The sequence below is a fragment of the Anarhichas minor genome, unplaced genomic scaffold, assembly GCF_050575085.1.
Source record: "Anarhichas minor isolate MPS153535 unplaced genomic scaffold, ASM5057508v1 ptg000030l, whole genome shotgun sequence".
In the NCBI taxonomy this organism is placed as follows: Eukaryota; Metazoa; Chordata; class Actinopteri; order Perciformes; family Anarhichadidae; genus Anarhichas; species Anarhichas minor.
Window position 1 is genome coordinate 2,741,783 of NW_027466476.1, and position 15,000 is coordinate 2,756,782.

At 42.6% G+C, this 15,000-nt stretch overlaps 2 protein-coding genes across 2 annotated transcripts; both read right to left on the reverse strand.

The window, feature by feature from the left end:
- Positions 1–850: 850 nt before the first annotated feature.
- dpysl2a (dihydropyrimidinase like 2a) lies at positions 851–10,324 on the reverse strand. Its single transcript, XM_076104866.1, has 14 exons — positions 8,779–10,324; positions 6,247–6,335; positions 5,949–6,133; positions 5,620–5,784; positions 5,339–5,400; positions 5,124–5,204; positions 4,968–5,036; positions 4,692–4,812; positions 4,427–4,583; positions 4,066–4,207; positions 3,776–3,946; positions 3,204–3,383; positions 2,876–3,077; positions 851–2,776 (listed from the first exon to the last, which is right to left on the reverse strand). The coding sequence occupies exons 1-14, from the start codon at positions 8,818–8,820 to the stop codon at positions 2,685–2,687; spliced, it is 1,758 nt and encodes a 585-aa protein (XP_075960981.1). The 5' UTR covers positions 8,821–10,324; the 3' UTR covers positions 851–2,684.
- A 137-nt stretch (positions 10,325–10,461) lies between these two features.
- bnip3la (BCL2 interacting protein 3 like a) lies at positions 10,462–14,685 on the reverse strand. The gene is made up of 6 exons (XM_076104869.1): positions 14,536–14,685; positions 13,126–13,399; positions 12,949–13,030; positions 12,755–12,861; positions 12,503–12,652; positions 10,462–12,051 (listed from the first exon to the last, which is right to left on the reverse strand). Exons 1-6 carry the CDS (start codon positions 14,585–14,587, stop codon positions 12,003–12,005), a joined length of 714 nt encoding a protein of 237 aa, XP_075960984.1. The 5' UTR covers positions 14,588–14,685; the 3' UTR covers positions 10,462–12,002.
- Between the last annotated feature and the right edge of the window lie 315 nt (positions 14,686–15,000).

The window sequence follows — 15,000 nt, forward strand, 5'->3', positions numbered from 1 at the left end:
CTCCCTAGTTGAAAAATCTTGATTTTATAAATGTGAAAAGTCTGTTCTCAGTAAATATGCGCAGGAAGTTTAATTAAAGTTTCCACATCATGCTAGAGTAGGTTGGATACTGGACCACGACTGATCTCCAAACTAGTTGTGAAGTCACAAATCCAGCTTGTATGTACACACCGTAAATTGAGAGTTTATGTATAGCACAGAGAAACTTGAATGAGAAAACAGCCTTCTAATCTAAACTCGGCACATACATCATTCTGTGAGTGGATTGTTACTTTAAATATCCTAGTGTTGGATTGTAAATACTGAGACATCTGTGAGCAAGAAGCATTTCACACTTGGAGCTCATTGAGGTAGAGCTAATGAGATGAAAGAAAAACAGTAACAATACGTTATATTTTATAAGGTCATCTAATGTTTTTGTTTGTAAAATCTCAATCTGCAATTAAACCAGTATGCTGTCAGACAAATGCTTTGAAATGTAGAGAAGTAGTTCCGTTATAAATGGAAAGTTTGTAAATTAAGACGACATCGCTCCACTCAGCACCCATGTTTTTAATAATTGTGCAGTTCGTCAGCTGAACGAGCAAAAATGCAAAATTAGGAAGAATACGAACAGTTTTCTAGTCTTTTAAAGTTAATTTTCATGGAAAAACTGGTGACTCATAAACTATCTAAACCTAAATGTTAATGAACATCATCCCTACATTTCCCATAATTACCAAATTATATATTTTTCCAGGAATGAAATTATTAGGATACTGTAGAAGTGTGTCATTTAAATTCATTTTAGTTAACTTGTTCATGTATATCTATATATATATATATATATATAAAGACAATACCATAGCTTTCATTTTTATTATTTTAATCCACTGAAGTCAACACAGATAGGGTCAAATGCTGACAAGACCGATGATTTCCCCCCCAAAACCCTGGTAGATCCTACAAAACATACATGACCAAGAGAGTATCACACTTGCTGGGAGAGGGGCAACAACAGTGCTCAACATCACAACTCAATAACCATCACCAAGACGCTTCCCCAAATGTAAATCACTTCACATTATAGCTTGGCATACAAAACCTACACTTGACAAGGCAATGAGGAAGAAATAATCCAGTGTTTTACAGTATGGCCGCACGGTGCCGTGGAACTGACGACCCGCTGTGGTTTAGTGAGTACAGTTACAACCTCGAGTGGATCAGGTGCCGACAGTGTTGGGCATTTAGAGGTGGTAAGAAAGGAGAAACTGGATATCTGATAATTCATTCACGACACTAACACCGAGAACAGGGGACACATCATCAACGCACTGTGGGGGGGGATTTCATATACATACCGAAGCATTTTTCATCAGGTCTCAAAGATCATGGTTCCACTTCTTTAAAGAGCCTTCATAGATACAGTGTGCTGTCAATATCTTACAGAACAGGCAGGCAAGTAGTTTGATTCCAACACATATTCTAAAACACACAGACATATCCAATACAAATAAAAAGTTACAAGCTCACATACATTTTTTTATCATTTGGATTGTTACGAGTGCAAAACATATTTTGTCAAAAGTGGGTGAATGGTGAGTGCTGTGTTGGGTGTGGACATCATCTGCACGTATACAGCAATGGTCATATAGCACCAGGTGCAGAGAAGTTGTCGGCAAACCTCCCGTCTAGCTTCTTTGTAGCGTCCGTCTGTATCCTGAACAATATACACCGGTCGGATTATTGGAAGCTTGTTGCCCTGACAATCTTTTTAATAAATATGAGGGAAAAGGTTCACGTGACTCAGACAACATGTAATGTGCCAGCCATTTCTCTCTCCCATATTCAGGGCAGAGTCGAATGAGTAGTTCAACCATAAAATACCCTTTCTTTTCCTTTCAGTGCAGTCAGCGCTTTCCAAAATGACTTAACGTGATAAAAAAAGATACATTGATTATTTTTTTATAAATTAACTATAATTCAAAAGGAGGACGAAGGTGAATTGTTCCGTTTTACACAGTATCTACACAAAGATCAAATAACGCAAACTTCAGATATAATTAGGTGCTGAAATGCAGAAACTATGTTCTTCAGTCTAAATCTTTCATGATTAGCATTTAGATTTGTTTTTTGTGGCAACAATGTAACGTTTTTGTACTAAAACAGCAACCTTACAGCTCAACGGTGTTACAAAATGGACAATGGAGGCTTTTCACTCCACTCCATCTGTTAAATGAACAGCGCATTGAGAACAATTGTGAACACCTGCAGTTTCTAAAACGCCTGCTCGTGAAACTAACCTCTTCTTTTCTGTCAACTTGTTGAGCCAAGAGGGCAACTTAACAGCTCAAACAAGTACAGCAAAAACGATACAAAAATGTAAACAAATTAATTTCATCCATATATCAAACTGGGTTTAAAAAAAACGGCAAAACAAAAAGCTGCTTCAATTCACTTGATCCTTCCTTGACAATGGAATATGGCAGGAAAGATGAAACAGTGTGGAATAGTGCTTTTCTCTTTTTTTTTGTTGCACAAAGTGACATTATGGTAGTGTGTGAATAAGAATGGATGGAGTGCTTGTGTGTGGGGTGCAGGGGGAGTCAGACGTGACCAGATGTGACCAGATGTGATGTGACAGCGGAAAGAGTGGCCTCTGGTCCCGTGTTGCCCTGAACCCCTGGCTCAGTTTAGGAAAGAGCTTAGCCGAGGTTGGTGATGTTGGCTTTTCCACCAGGTGGAGCCACGATGCGTTGAGTGCTGCGACGAGGAATGTTGTCATCAACTTGGGCACCTAAAAAAAACAAATCAACATATAACAAACGCATTATAACCCAATTGCCTTGTTGTGAACAAGGCCGGCTGACAGGAATGAACGTGTGCTTTCACTCACCAGACAGACTGAAGCCAGACTGGTGAAGGTTGCGCACTGGCTGGTGAGTAACCTGCTGCTGCTGCTGTTGGTGCTGCTGCTGCTGCTGCTTGGCAGGGGAATTCTTCACTGAGGAGACTGTGGACATCACCTTGGGAGTCACGGTCACCTCACACACCGGCCCGTCATACTGGCCCCTGGGGACCCCTCGCAACTCTGTGAGCTAAACATACAGGCCAATCAATCAGACCAGAAGCTGACCGGCTAACTGTATTGGAAGATTTTAGTTTCTGTATAACTGGATTAGTGCGCCTGCTCGGAGGTGCGACTACCTGCGATCGGAACTCACCCTGCTGCGAGCCTTTATCTTCTTGTAAACGTGGTCAGAGAAGGGTTTGCGGCTGATGTAGCGACCGCAGCCCTCCGTGGGGTGAAGGCTGCCCTCCTCCAACACAATCTTGCCCTGGCTGATCACCACCACAGGTCCTCCGCGCAGTTCTGTGCCCTCAAAGATGTTATACTCCACCGCCTGAAAAAAAAAAAAGAAAGAACTTTGATGAATACAGAAGTAAACTGGTTTTCAATCGGACATTGTGTAGCAGTACGTCTGAAAGTTGTTGTTCTGTCTGTTCCCTCAGGATACTGTTACAGTACATAATAATAATAAATAAATTAAGTTAATGATTAAACTACAGTGTTTGACTGTGAACTCTATTCTCAAAGCTAATTGTCACCTGGATTGCGTGTTATTCTGTGCCACTTAATCTATTGTTGCTCCCGTGTTAGTGCCTCCAACAGCCGCTGCACCTCTCTCCTTAACAGAGCTGCTTTAGCATGTTATGCACACATCATGTCTAGGACACGTACATTATTAAAATACACTGTGAATAAGAGTCTAAACAGGCAAAGTAACCCTCTGACCAGGTTGTGGCTCTTAGCCGAGATGATCTTAGTGACATCCGGGTCCCACAGCACGAGGTCGGCATCAGACCCCACAGCGATGCGGCCCTTGCGAGGGAACAGGTTGAAGATCTTGGCCGCGTTCGTGCTGGTCACCGCCACAAACTGGTTCTCATCCATCTTGCCAGTCACCTATTAGGACAACACATTTGCATCTAAACATATGCAAAGGCTGACACGGTAATTTGCTCTCAAGTACTTCATGAGAGGAATTTTTGGAATGCGTGACAAGTGGGTCGCATCGAGCTCACCACACATTTGTCCCAGATTAGGGACATCCTCTCCTCGGTGCCGTTAGTGCCCTCTGGGATTAGGGTGAAGTTATCTTTGCCTATTGCACGCTGAGATGTCTGGAAAGTGCAATGAGCACTACCAGTCACCTGCAAGTCCCCGCTAGAAAAGAAACAAAGAAAGAAGACTAAGGACACGATTTACATCGCCAATTACTCACGACAAAACCATGACATTCATCTGTTAAACTTAATATTCTCTCTTTGTATTAAGTAGGCGTACGTAAAGGGCATAGCTTAGTAAAAATAGAATGCAGCACACAGCAGTAGCACACGTCAAATGTTGGCATGTTATCTTCAGGTCCTGGCACAGAGCGCCTACCATGACAGCAGAGAGTTGAGGTAGTCGGGGGTGGTGGGATCTGGACTGAGCGGTGGAGAAGTGACATAGGTTGCTGCCTTTGCCCAGTTCTTGCTCCAGTAATGGGTACCATCTGTGCCCAAGCTGGCAGATATGGGCTCTCCGTAAACCACGGCACCTAAAGGAGTAGACAGGAGGCTGTCAGCAGAAAAAAAAAAAAAAGGGACAGACAGACAGACTACAGAAGATACGCAAAGAAAAAAAAAATCAAAATTTCTATTCTTACCCTTTTTCCTGGCAAGAGCAATGACATCAGCAGCACTCTTGCTCATCACCTTGGTGACGTAGAGGGGACAGTTGGTCTGATTGGCTATGGTGACAGAACGATTTACTGCCTCGGCCTCCACCTGCAGACACACAAAGTCAGATTCATCAGCCTGGTCTCCATGCTGGTCTCCTGACAGCGTCTCTTCTTGCTTGTACTGTATCCTGCATCTTTTGATCTTAAAAGTACACGATCACAAAACTCTTTGTCTTTCGAGAGGGCAGTGCTCCATCTTACCTCCTCTGGGCGGCTGAGTGCATGGCCTTCAGGGCCAGAGATCCCCAGCTCTAGAATACGTCTCTGCTCCTAAAACGATACCACACAAGAACATTAGAATCCAAAATGGCAATAGCTGCTTACAGCTGAGACCAACTGGATTGGTGGTTCTGTTACCTCTGCAATGATGTCTCCGTTCTCAGCATGCACCTGTGCAATGGCTCCAAGGTCTCTGATTACACCGAACACCTCATAGATCTAAAAGAAAACGGCACAAGCGGGTCAGCTCGTGGTCGCCAGCTTCCACCCCAAAGACTTCTAACAGCCTCAAAAACATATGCTATGACAGACAGCTGTAGAGCTCGCTAATATTAACCAGAAGCCGAGCGTACCTCAGAGTCAGAAAGTTGGAAAACATCCTTATAAGCCAAATAGACCAGGAAAGAGTTGACACCTGAAGATAGAAAACTTATGAGAGAAAACAGCCAAAAGGTGGAATAAGGAGAGCAAAAGAGGGGAAACCCAGAGCAAAGGGGAAAAGTAAAATCAAAAGGATAAAAGAAATTACAGCAGAAACATTTTAGTCACTGTTTTGTAGTCTGTTTTCCCCATGCAAGAAACCCGTCTTCATTTTTAAACTCTATGTGTGCGAAGACGGAATCTGCCCGCGTACCATGATCCTTCACTAGGGCCTCCATCTCTTCTTGAGTGCCTTTGTTCCACTCGGTGATGTCCACATGCAGAGAATAGTCGCAGCAGGACTTGCCATCAGCCCACTCCCTCCACTGTTTGAAGGCTGCAACCAGGCTGCCGCCAGGCTCCGGCACCACGTGGTCAACTGTGAAACACAAACAAACAGGTTGGATTTAAAAAAGGTCCGCAGGCAAACCGCGTAATCAAATCATACGCTCGACGGCAAGCAGATCTGCAATGTTATAATCCCAGCGACGGTACCACTGTGCTTTAAAGCACTCATGGGAATGTCTCGGAGATAATACATACGGATCATAGTCGTCCCCCCAGCCAGGGCCGCCTTGGTGCCCTGGTAGAAGTCGTCTGCTGCCACCATGCCTCGGTCAGGCATCTGGAATCGGGTGTGCACGTCGATGCCCCCGGGCATCACCATTCTCCCATGAGCCTCTATGATCTTAACTCCCCCGGGAACAATGAGGTTGTCGCCGAGTTGCCTGAAGGAGACAAATGAAAGGAAAATAACATGAAATGAATGAAGGGAACGTGATAAAAACGAAGACAATCTAGACTCCAAGAGTCAGAGTAATAGGTAGGAGTTCGAACTTACTTGATGACTCCATCCTCCATGTAGATATCAGCCAGGAATGACTGATCATCATTCACTATCTTTGCTCCTTTGAGGAGGAGACGGTCACTCTGAAAGGAGGAGACAGAACTTTACATCATCCATAAACCACAAAATGATCCAGCTTCCTAAAAGAGCGAGAAATCATCTCTTTTAATCCCGTGTGGCTAATAGTCTATTCCTTAAGTCAATAGAAAAATTGACCGATTTCAAAGACAAATTACTTATTTAATAGAAAATAACATTGGGACAACTTCAGTGATTCATTTAGCTCAGAGTATTTCCCTGTTTGTTCAGAGAACAAGAAAGATTTTTAGTGAAGCAGAGACAATGCTGCTAAAGTTGCTAATTGCTAATGGTCACCACGTCGCACATACAAACCGTAGATCAATCCCCACCGTCATCCTGTTGAATCTATAACTTATAGAGAGGTTATCCTACATGATCTCGTCACACATAATAGACGCCTCATCTGAGGCCAGTCTTGATCCAAGCTCTCGAGTAAGAGCACAAACTCTTGAGCGGCACAATTAATTCAACCTGTATGAGATGAAAAGAGGACTTGCAGGCCAGAGGCTGGCCTACTTCTCGTGCAGGCTTGCCGGGGTCTCCGAGGACAGTCGGGAGAGATAATGAAGACAAAAGTGGTTTACTGCAAACCTCAACGCAGGAAACACTCAGATTCTAATGTCCAGAAAGGGTGGACAGGGACAGCGGGAATGCACTAAAAGTCATGGCTGTATTGACATGAGGCCATTAGTACAGTATGTAATAAATTGGTCAGTGATGATCCATACCTCAGCTCAAAATGGCTTTCATTGAGCATTGCTGTAGTCCGTAAATCTATAAATCAATGTATCATTGTGTAAAATAAAAACACACATGCGCTCCTTTGCCCTGCCTTTGGCCCAATGTCAGCTGGGATCGGCTTCAGCTCTCACGCCACCCTGAACAGGATACGAGGTTGAAGATGGACGGACGCACTTCTCCGCAATAAAAAATGGCCCCTCGTGATTAATCCCGTGATCTGCAGTCATACAACTGACTTGATTAATAAGAACTGAATGTACTTAGTGAAGGGTTCCGTGTGAAGAGCGTAGGCTGTACTAGAAATGGAAGTAGGAACAAAATAATAGAAACACTTGTCAGTATGACACAATTCAATGCAGTAGCACCACAGACCCTGAACATAATGTTCTTTCATGAAGGTAGACTATATTGCAGGACTATTATCATTAGACTGTATTATTTTTAGCTGTATCTAACAAAACAGAAATGGACAAACTCAAAAATCTGCATAAATATAAAAAACATTTCCCAGTTGTATTTGTTGTCTTTTTAGCCAAATTAACCTAAAAAATGATAGAAAACAAAAAGAAGTGTGCTCATTGTGACTATCTTTTTAATGGACTACAAAAATCAATCAGTGCTTAAAATAATGACTATGTTTCTGTCATCCTGCGAACAGATAAAGTGACTGTGTGGTGGTACTTTGGTGGTACTAGATACGACTGTATGTTTGAATGAATCCAGTTACTGTTGTTCAGGGACAAAGCCTTGTGTAGGTGTTTTGTTAAAAGCTCAGCAGAGTGAAACTGCAGATTCTGCTTCATTCCAAACTAATAAGTGGTGTCTGGAGGAGCATGTCTGCATGTCGTGTGTGAGATGTCAGGGCCTCTATGTTTATGACCCTGGACCTGTGAGAGAGTCCTAGATAACAGAGCATGACCCCCGAGCTGAGACATGCTGTTGCTCTTAAATTATCAAACTTAGAGAAGTTTCTCCTTATATGCCTTCAGCTACAACAGCTGCACGATGAAAGCTTAGAGGGGAAAAAACAGTTTGGATGGGTGCTGTCCAATGACCTACTTTACTAAAGAGGTTTTACTTCTTTTAACTATCCCGGCATCCTTACTGTAGGCCCTTAATGCTGTGCTGTCTGGTTGAAAAGCTGCACCACAACGCAAAACAGACATTGTACTGTTAAATCTCAATTTGACACAGTATATCACAGAATCAGGGTTAAATAGCGAGCTTGTCCTATAGCTGCAGAATTGGAAGTTTTTGCAAAGATGTAGTGAAGATAATGAAGGGAGCAAGATGTCAGAGGATGGAGGATGAAAGATGAGGGGATGACAGTGAAGGAACCTGCGAGCTGAGGATGCTGTCATGGAGACAGAGGAGGAGAGCTAACAGCTACTAACGGCAGCTAAAGGAGCAAAGAGAGACACATACTACCAAAGCTCCACGTTAGAAACCGCCAAAGAGCTCGCTGCAAGTGCAAGCCCCCCCGCTGGCTGGTTATCATCGTTCATCCTCTCGGTGTGAGGAGCTGAAGCACGGCTGCTGCTGGTGGTGGTGACAGCGTCGGTGTAAATGAATGGACGCGACAGCTAAGCGTCGGGCTAGCTTTTGGTCTAATCCTGAGGCTCACCGCACGTTACACACAACAACAAAAAACACCACTACCGACGGATAAATGTCATATTCTTCATGTAATGAAACAATACTCACTGTAATTCGCGGAATGTTCTTCTTTCCTTGGTACCCCGACATTTTGAAGATCCCTCTGACACAGCTGTCCACTACCTCTCGGCTAACGCTAAGCTAGCTAGACTGGAACACCTCAGCTGCCTATGAAAGGATGAATGGATGCTCTGCTTGTTGGCAAGTCGACGCACTGGGCGATCTGTGCCTATCTGACGATGTACGGTTTGCACAGTGCAGCCTAACAAATAATACCAAATGCGTGGTTATATCTTTGCCTCACAGTCCTATCCTTGGATTTGCTGCTGGAATGGGTCCCTGAAGACCAGGCAAGCGCCAAGAAGAGAAGGGCCACAAAGAGGTATCGCGCATGCGCACTGCCCCGCCCTGCTGCGTTATCAGTTTGGGGTAAACAGGTTAATTAAGCATCACCTGTTTAATTGAGCATGGCAGCTTCTTGGGTAATAAGATAATTATGAAAACGTATAATTACTATTACTAAGCGTAAAAAGAATGAATCCTCAATTGTATCGATGGTCGATTAACCTTGCAATTACATATTTCTGCAAACAAGATGGCCATAGTCAGGGGGACTTTTTACAGTGCAGTCACATCATGTAAGACGACCTTTTACTCTGGGCATAATCTGTTTCACAGGCTACCTGATATTAGTAATCCAAGTTGTCTCTGACGTGGATACACTTATAATTACCCTACGTATAGTTGGGAAGAATTAAAACATTATATGTGTGAGCAATGTCAAAATTGAATGTCATGATTCCATTATGATATCAATCTGACTCCTAGATTCTTGCTTCTTAGCACTGATGGAACATAATCTGATATAGTACTTGACATTATAATACTATTACATTATTAACCAGGGCCTGCCTGCCTATGAACAAGCAACGCTAGGTCTGTCAAGTGGATAAAAAAGGGTAAATTCCATGCAATCAAAAAGTAAAATCTGACCTCTCTGATGGACCACAACAGACTAGACTAAAATGTGTCAGGCATGCAAGGACAGGATTATAAGCAACTAAAAATGCATCACATCCATTTATAATGTTGCCCCTTCATCTTTTCTTCATTGTTATTGATAATGGACCATGAACAAATCAAAGAGAAGAGATGCTTTGTAGGGACATGGCCCTTGAGTCGGATCCTTAGCCCCAAACTGTAGAGCGGCCAACTGTGGAAGTACAACGCAGCTTCCACATTAGTATGTGTACAACTGACAGCGCTCTCAGTTCATCTTTCCTGGGTTTAAAAAAAAGTTACGAATGCATAGCTATTTTTTATGTATCTTAAGATTTAGTACAAACACAAATAAGTAAGTAATATGGAATTTATTTTTGGAATGATTGTGTTAACAGAGCTAGGTTACCACAGGAGCTAAGGGACAATAAGTTGGAAGAGGAGTTTAAACCTCACCTAAGAAGGGAAGGGCATGGACTTAGAAGAGGATGTAGGAGTCGTCACACCTGAATGTGATTTATCTTTTCTGAAAACTTACCTTGACATGCAGCAATTACACACACTCTCTTTCTTTTCTTTGTGATTCATGTCAAAATGTAAATGTATTGTTTGTATTAATGTCTCAGCCTCTGTATGGAGCCCATAATGATACGCCATATTATTAGTTATGCCTTAAATAATGCATTTAAGTCTATTGAACACTATCTTTGTATTTATATCTCAGCCGCTGTATAAAGTACAAACTTTATTCACAATGTTCTGTATTGCACACTGATTAACTGTACATAAGCCCGTTATGATGACAGTTTATGAGTTACTGTGAGTTATATAATGCACTAAAGCCTGAATGCATCTTGAGAGCTTTCAAACCAATGCTTTGAATACTGTACATTATGGTGGAGGATTTTTTTCATATGATTCTATAACGTCATCCATTTACAACCTTTGACAGAAGAATCATCCTCTCATCCAATCAGCATCTATATACAGATGTCACATGCATTTTCATTAGGAAATGCTCCTCTGGTATTACTCTAAGTTCTACACACACTGGACACGTTTTATTGTATCATATAATGTGAAATGATTGCACAGTGTAATCTACATAAAAGCCAGATAACACTCTTCATCGAGGCCCCTGGAAATACCTTCCTCTGTGGTGGTTTCTGCCACTGCACTTCAGCAATTAAACAACAGCAAAAACACATTACATACACTGAGACAAAGCTAGGTAATAATGATATAATATGCATTAATATCAATGTATAAACAAAGTATACATGTCAAAAGGTGTCTATTACATGGGGCAGATCACAGCTTAAATTATTTTTCACATCGACATCTTTAAATATCTAAACATATCAGAAAATAAAAAGAACAGTCTAAGATAAATCACCAATGTGCAGTGGTGAAAGATACAAATTTGGCACTTTGCCATTGCTTCTATATTATGTTAAAGAATAAGATATGTAGGCAAAAACAAATAAAAGTAGCATATGGCCTGGTAAATTGCCATCCGCCCTAGGTTCCACTATCATAATATACTCAAACAACCCCCCTGTACAAAGCTAGAGCACTTGATCAATGTTTAAGCTTTCCAACCTTCCAAAAAAAAAAAAAAAAAAAGCTTTTAAAAGAAACCCTCAGGAGTCAACGTGATACAACTTCTATTCTCAAAAATGTGTGGGATTTAAAAACGAATCCCACTGTGCAGCATCATCTGTTTCCCCTCCAATAACTGCACCTTGAATGATTAGCTCAACAAGTTAAGGCGATTAAAGTCCCCTCTGTTCCCAGGGCCAATTCAATTTGTTGTTTTGTGGATATGGCGCATATTTTAGGCTCGTACACTCTGCCAACTGAGACAACAGTGGAGAGATGCCGCTTAGGAGAAGTCCAGATTTCTCATGACATAACATCAAAACAAGTGGAGAAAACTTCAACCCTCAAGCCACCCGATATCAAATCCTTGTCACATATTTTTGAGTTGAACAGGATGACTAATACTTTGCAGCTCTAACAGGGTCTGTCATCTACTGGTGGAAGAACTTGGTGACTGGCTGCTGGGTAAAATGTTGCCCTGTGTCAAAAATGTGATGGAGTGCAACCACATTACGTCATGTGTATAACTCTACAACTACATCTACAATGTGACAGAATTGAAGGCTGACTGGAAGTAGAAATGTGGGCGTACAACAGATGCAGAGAAACAGCTCGACTACAGGAGGATGGCTGACAGACTGGGAGACAAGAGAACATGCTGCATCTGCTCTTCAGTAAGAGCTGGTGGAGGCTGTGGCGATTCTCTTCCCGATGTACACACTAGAAAACAAAATCCTGAAATGAATTGCATGTAAAGAGATAATGCGTACAGAAAATGACAATGCTGACATATAGGATGTAGGACTGAAATAAAGCCATGAATCCATATTAGTTGATCAATTGAAACGAAGGAACACATTTTCATAAACATCCAGGCCAGCCTGCTTTATGAATACATAACGCATGAGGCCCAGGTCTGAGTAGACAGGCGTCAGACACATAAATTACAGTCATCTTGAAAACCAAAATAGCAGTGTACTGATAAATTGACAATGACACAGCCCGTACTGACCCTTTCCTATGGCACATGGTGAGTCACTGAAAAAAAACAAGTTTTGTACAAGTACAAAACATCAGTGCAGATTGAATAAATGTAACTTTTTTTCGATGCAATGCCAAGCCTTGCATCGTGTGCCTGCGTGACGATAGAACTGCATTAATTCAGACTTACCCGATGCCAAGAGCGAGAATGTGAGAGATGAATAAGGAAGGGATGAAGACTTTTAGGAATTCAGCGGAGAAGATGCCACCTTTCTTCATGGCCCCACTCTTTCTCATACTGAGAGATACTGAACGTCGCGGGTGCCTGAAGTGGAACTCCCTGCGAGGAACAATCAAACAATCAACTACTGCAAATTAACTTCAGAAAACCATATCCTGAACCACCGTCAGTGAATGATTCTGGACGTGAGAGTCCGCTTACTTTGGTGGAACGTTTTCTGGTCTGCTGGACCAGTCAGCGACCCAGTCTACTTCTTTGTTCATCAGGATGTCTTCCTCTCTGTCCTTCTCTGCACTGTCGTCATCTGACTGCAAACATAGCGGCAAAGTAATTAGGCTTTAGTGTCAAATGAAAACACCTGAAAAGGGACTGAACTTTTAAATATGTTGTTTTACCTGACTATCTCGTGGGCTGGGCATCTCCACATCAAAAGTTATCTGACCCTCATCCTGATCCGGACTTGGTGGCCTGTGAGGACTGAGTCACAATATTGGGATAAAAAAAAATAAATAAATTACTACACCAAACGCTTCCCTGAGCTTTAAAGCGCATATAATGGCATTTATTCCTACCTATCACAGGAGGAGCTACTCTGGCTGGATTCATGCTGTGCATCCAGGAGAATCTTTTCCATATCTCCATTGTGGATCGAGGAGGAGGAGGGCACATGCTCTAGTCCTCCAATCAGGGTTTCATCACTCTCAGGCACCCCTTCCAAGGTCTGCAGAGTTTGACTCATGCCAGCATTGGCGTTTATTTGGTCTGCAGCGGGTGTCTCTGGAAGATTGGTCTGCACGCCCTGGGTCCCTGATGTGTTCCCATTCAGCTCCAGCTCTACCCAAGAGCCTTGGCAACACAAAGGTCAAGAGGAAATTTAGCTTGTTGTGTTTAAACCTAGCAGATTGCACACCACACAGAGACACGCCTCTGCCTCCTTTCTAATGGAAACAGCTGACCTACATTTCCTGCACCACTGACACTGCATTCAAATGAACTGGCTGTGCAATGCATCCATGATTGCATGCATTTCTTTGTGCCACTGCCCCACAAACGGTTTGCACGGTTGTTGTTTTTTGCAGACGGAAAGGGGTTAAGCAATCTCTCATGTCCAGCGGTGTTAGGTTACCACACAATATAAACCTTATGATAGCACGAGACCCCCCACAATATTAACTATATTATAGCACGAGACGCCTCCCCCATCCTCCCTTTTGGTCTCGCTAAAAACAATATATAATTGATGTATTTATTTCGACGACGCACGTATACATGACCGATTACCCATCTATAGACGGGTATGTCATCGGTGCTGCTCTCATGTGATGTCTTGCATAAGTGTGAAGTGCAATGTGAGACTATTTGCCCAGGCATGTCGCTGTTCCAGCGGTGATGTCACATATAAAGCGCACGCCCCGCTTTTCCGTCTGAGCAAACGTTTTAATACAATTGTTTATCAATTGAAGTCTTTGGCCAGTTTATTGTTAAAATGCGTCTGTGGTGTATAGGTACTTGGCCTAACATCCTACCATTGTTTTCCTTTATTATTTATTTGTTAGAAAGACTGTGTGGCCTGTTGAATAATAAGGCGAGTGGACTACAGAAGGAGTGAGAGTGATAGGACCCATTATCGGACAATTAAAAAAAAAAAAAAAAAGCATCAAATAAAAGCAACGTTTATTTCGTCTTTTGTCCCAAACTTGTTTTCATTTTGGCTAGAGCCCGCCCCAGTGCTGGCGTGCGTACGTGATTGGCTGCCCTTCCATCAATCAAACATGTATCACAACGCCATTGGCTAGTCCGCGGTGACGTCGAACAACATCACCCTCCGCCCCTCCTAGAAGAAGAGGAAACACCGAAGCCGATGTAACTTTTACAATAAAATCTTGATTAAAACGAAGATTTTCCAGACACACACACCTATTGAAGACATGTTAAACAGTCTTTGTAACGTGGCGCGCAGGAGACCTGGCGGCGGTACGTACCGTGAAGCCCGGGCTCCTCGTTATTGTTTTGTTGAGCAGCAGCGGTAGACATGTTGACTACCCAGTTTTAGAATTCATCAACATGACACGCAGACTAACTGCGATGTGCGCATGCGCAGCATCAGCCCAGAGTCCAGACCACGTACGGATAACAGACGAAGGATATAGATCAGAAATGGGAAATTTAGTATTCATTCTCATAACACAGTCAGGTTTACAGTGATCTTTAATACAATGTATGCATGCATGCACTAAAATACTGATAAAGAACCGCCAACGTTTGATAGCATTTATGAGCAAAACAAACCATCATTGGAGTGTTTGAGGATAGATGATAATAGTGAGGCTCTTCAATTACGTGCTGTGGACTGAACTATTAATGTGGGGAGGCAGGCCTTTCTATTAGTGTTTCCTGTAGATTTGTAGAGGATGGGTCTGCATACGTCTCCCCTCCTCCAGTTCCAG

Excerpts from the sequence above, each read along its gene's own strand:
- bnip3la (XM_076104869.1), bottom strand. The coding sequence starts at position 14,587 with ATGTCTACCGCTGCTGCTCAACAAAACAATAACGAGGAGCCCGGGCTT. Across the intron at positions 12,862-12,948 it reads CCAGCCCACGAGATAGTCAG|TCAGATGACGACAGTGCAGA; the intron begins GTAAAACAACAT and ends CTATGTTTGCAG. Across the intron at positions 12,052-12,502 it reads ATTCTCGCTCTTGGCATCGG|TGTGTACATCGGGAAGAGAA; the intron begins GTAAGTCTGAAT and ends TTTGTTTTCTAG.
- dpysl2a (XM_076104866.1), bottom strand. The coding sequence starts at position 8,820 with ATGTCGGGGTACCAAGGAAAGAAGAACATTCCGCGAATTACA. Across the intron at positions 5,785-5,948 it reads TGGGGGGACGACTATGATCC|TTGACCACGTGGTGCCGGAG; the intron begins GTATGTATTATC and ends TGTGTTTCACAG. Across the intron at positions 3,384-3,775 it reads CGGCTAAGAGCCACAACCTG|GCGGTGGAGTATAACATCTT; the intron begins GTCAGAGGGTTA and ends TTTTTTTTTCAG.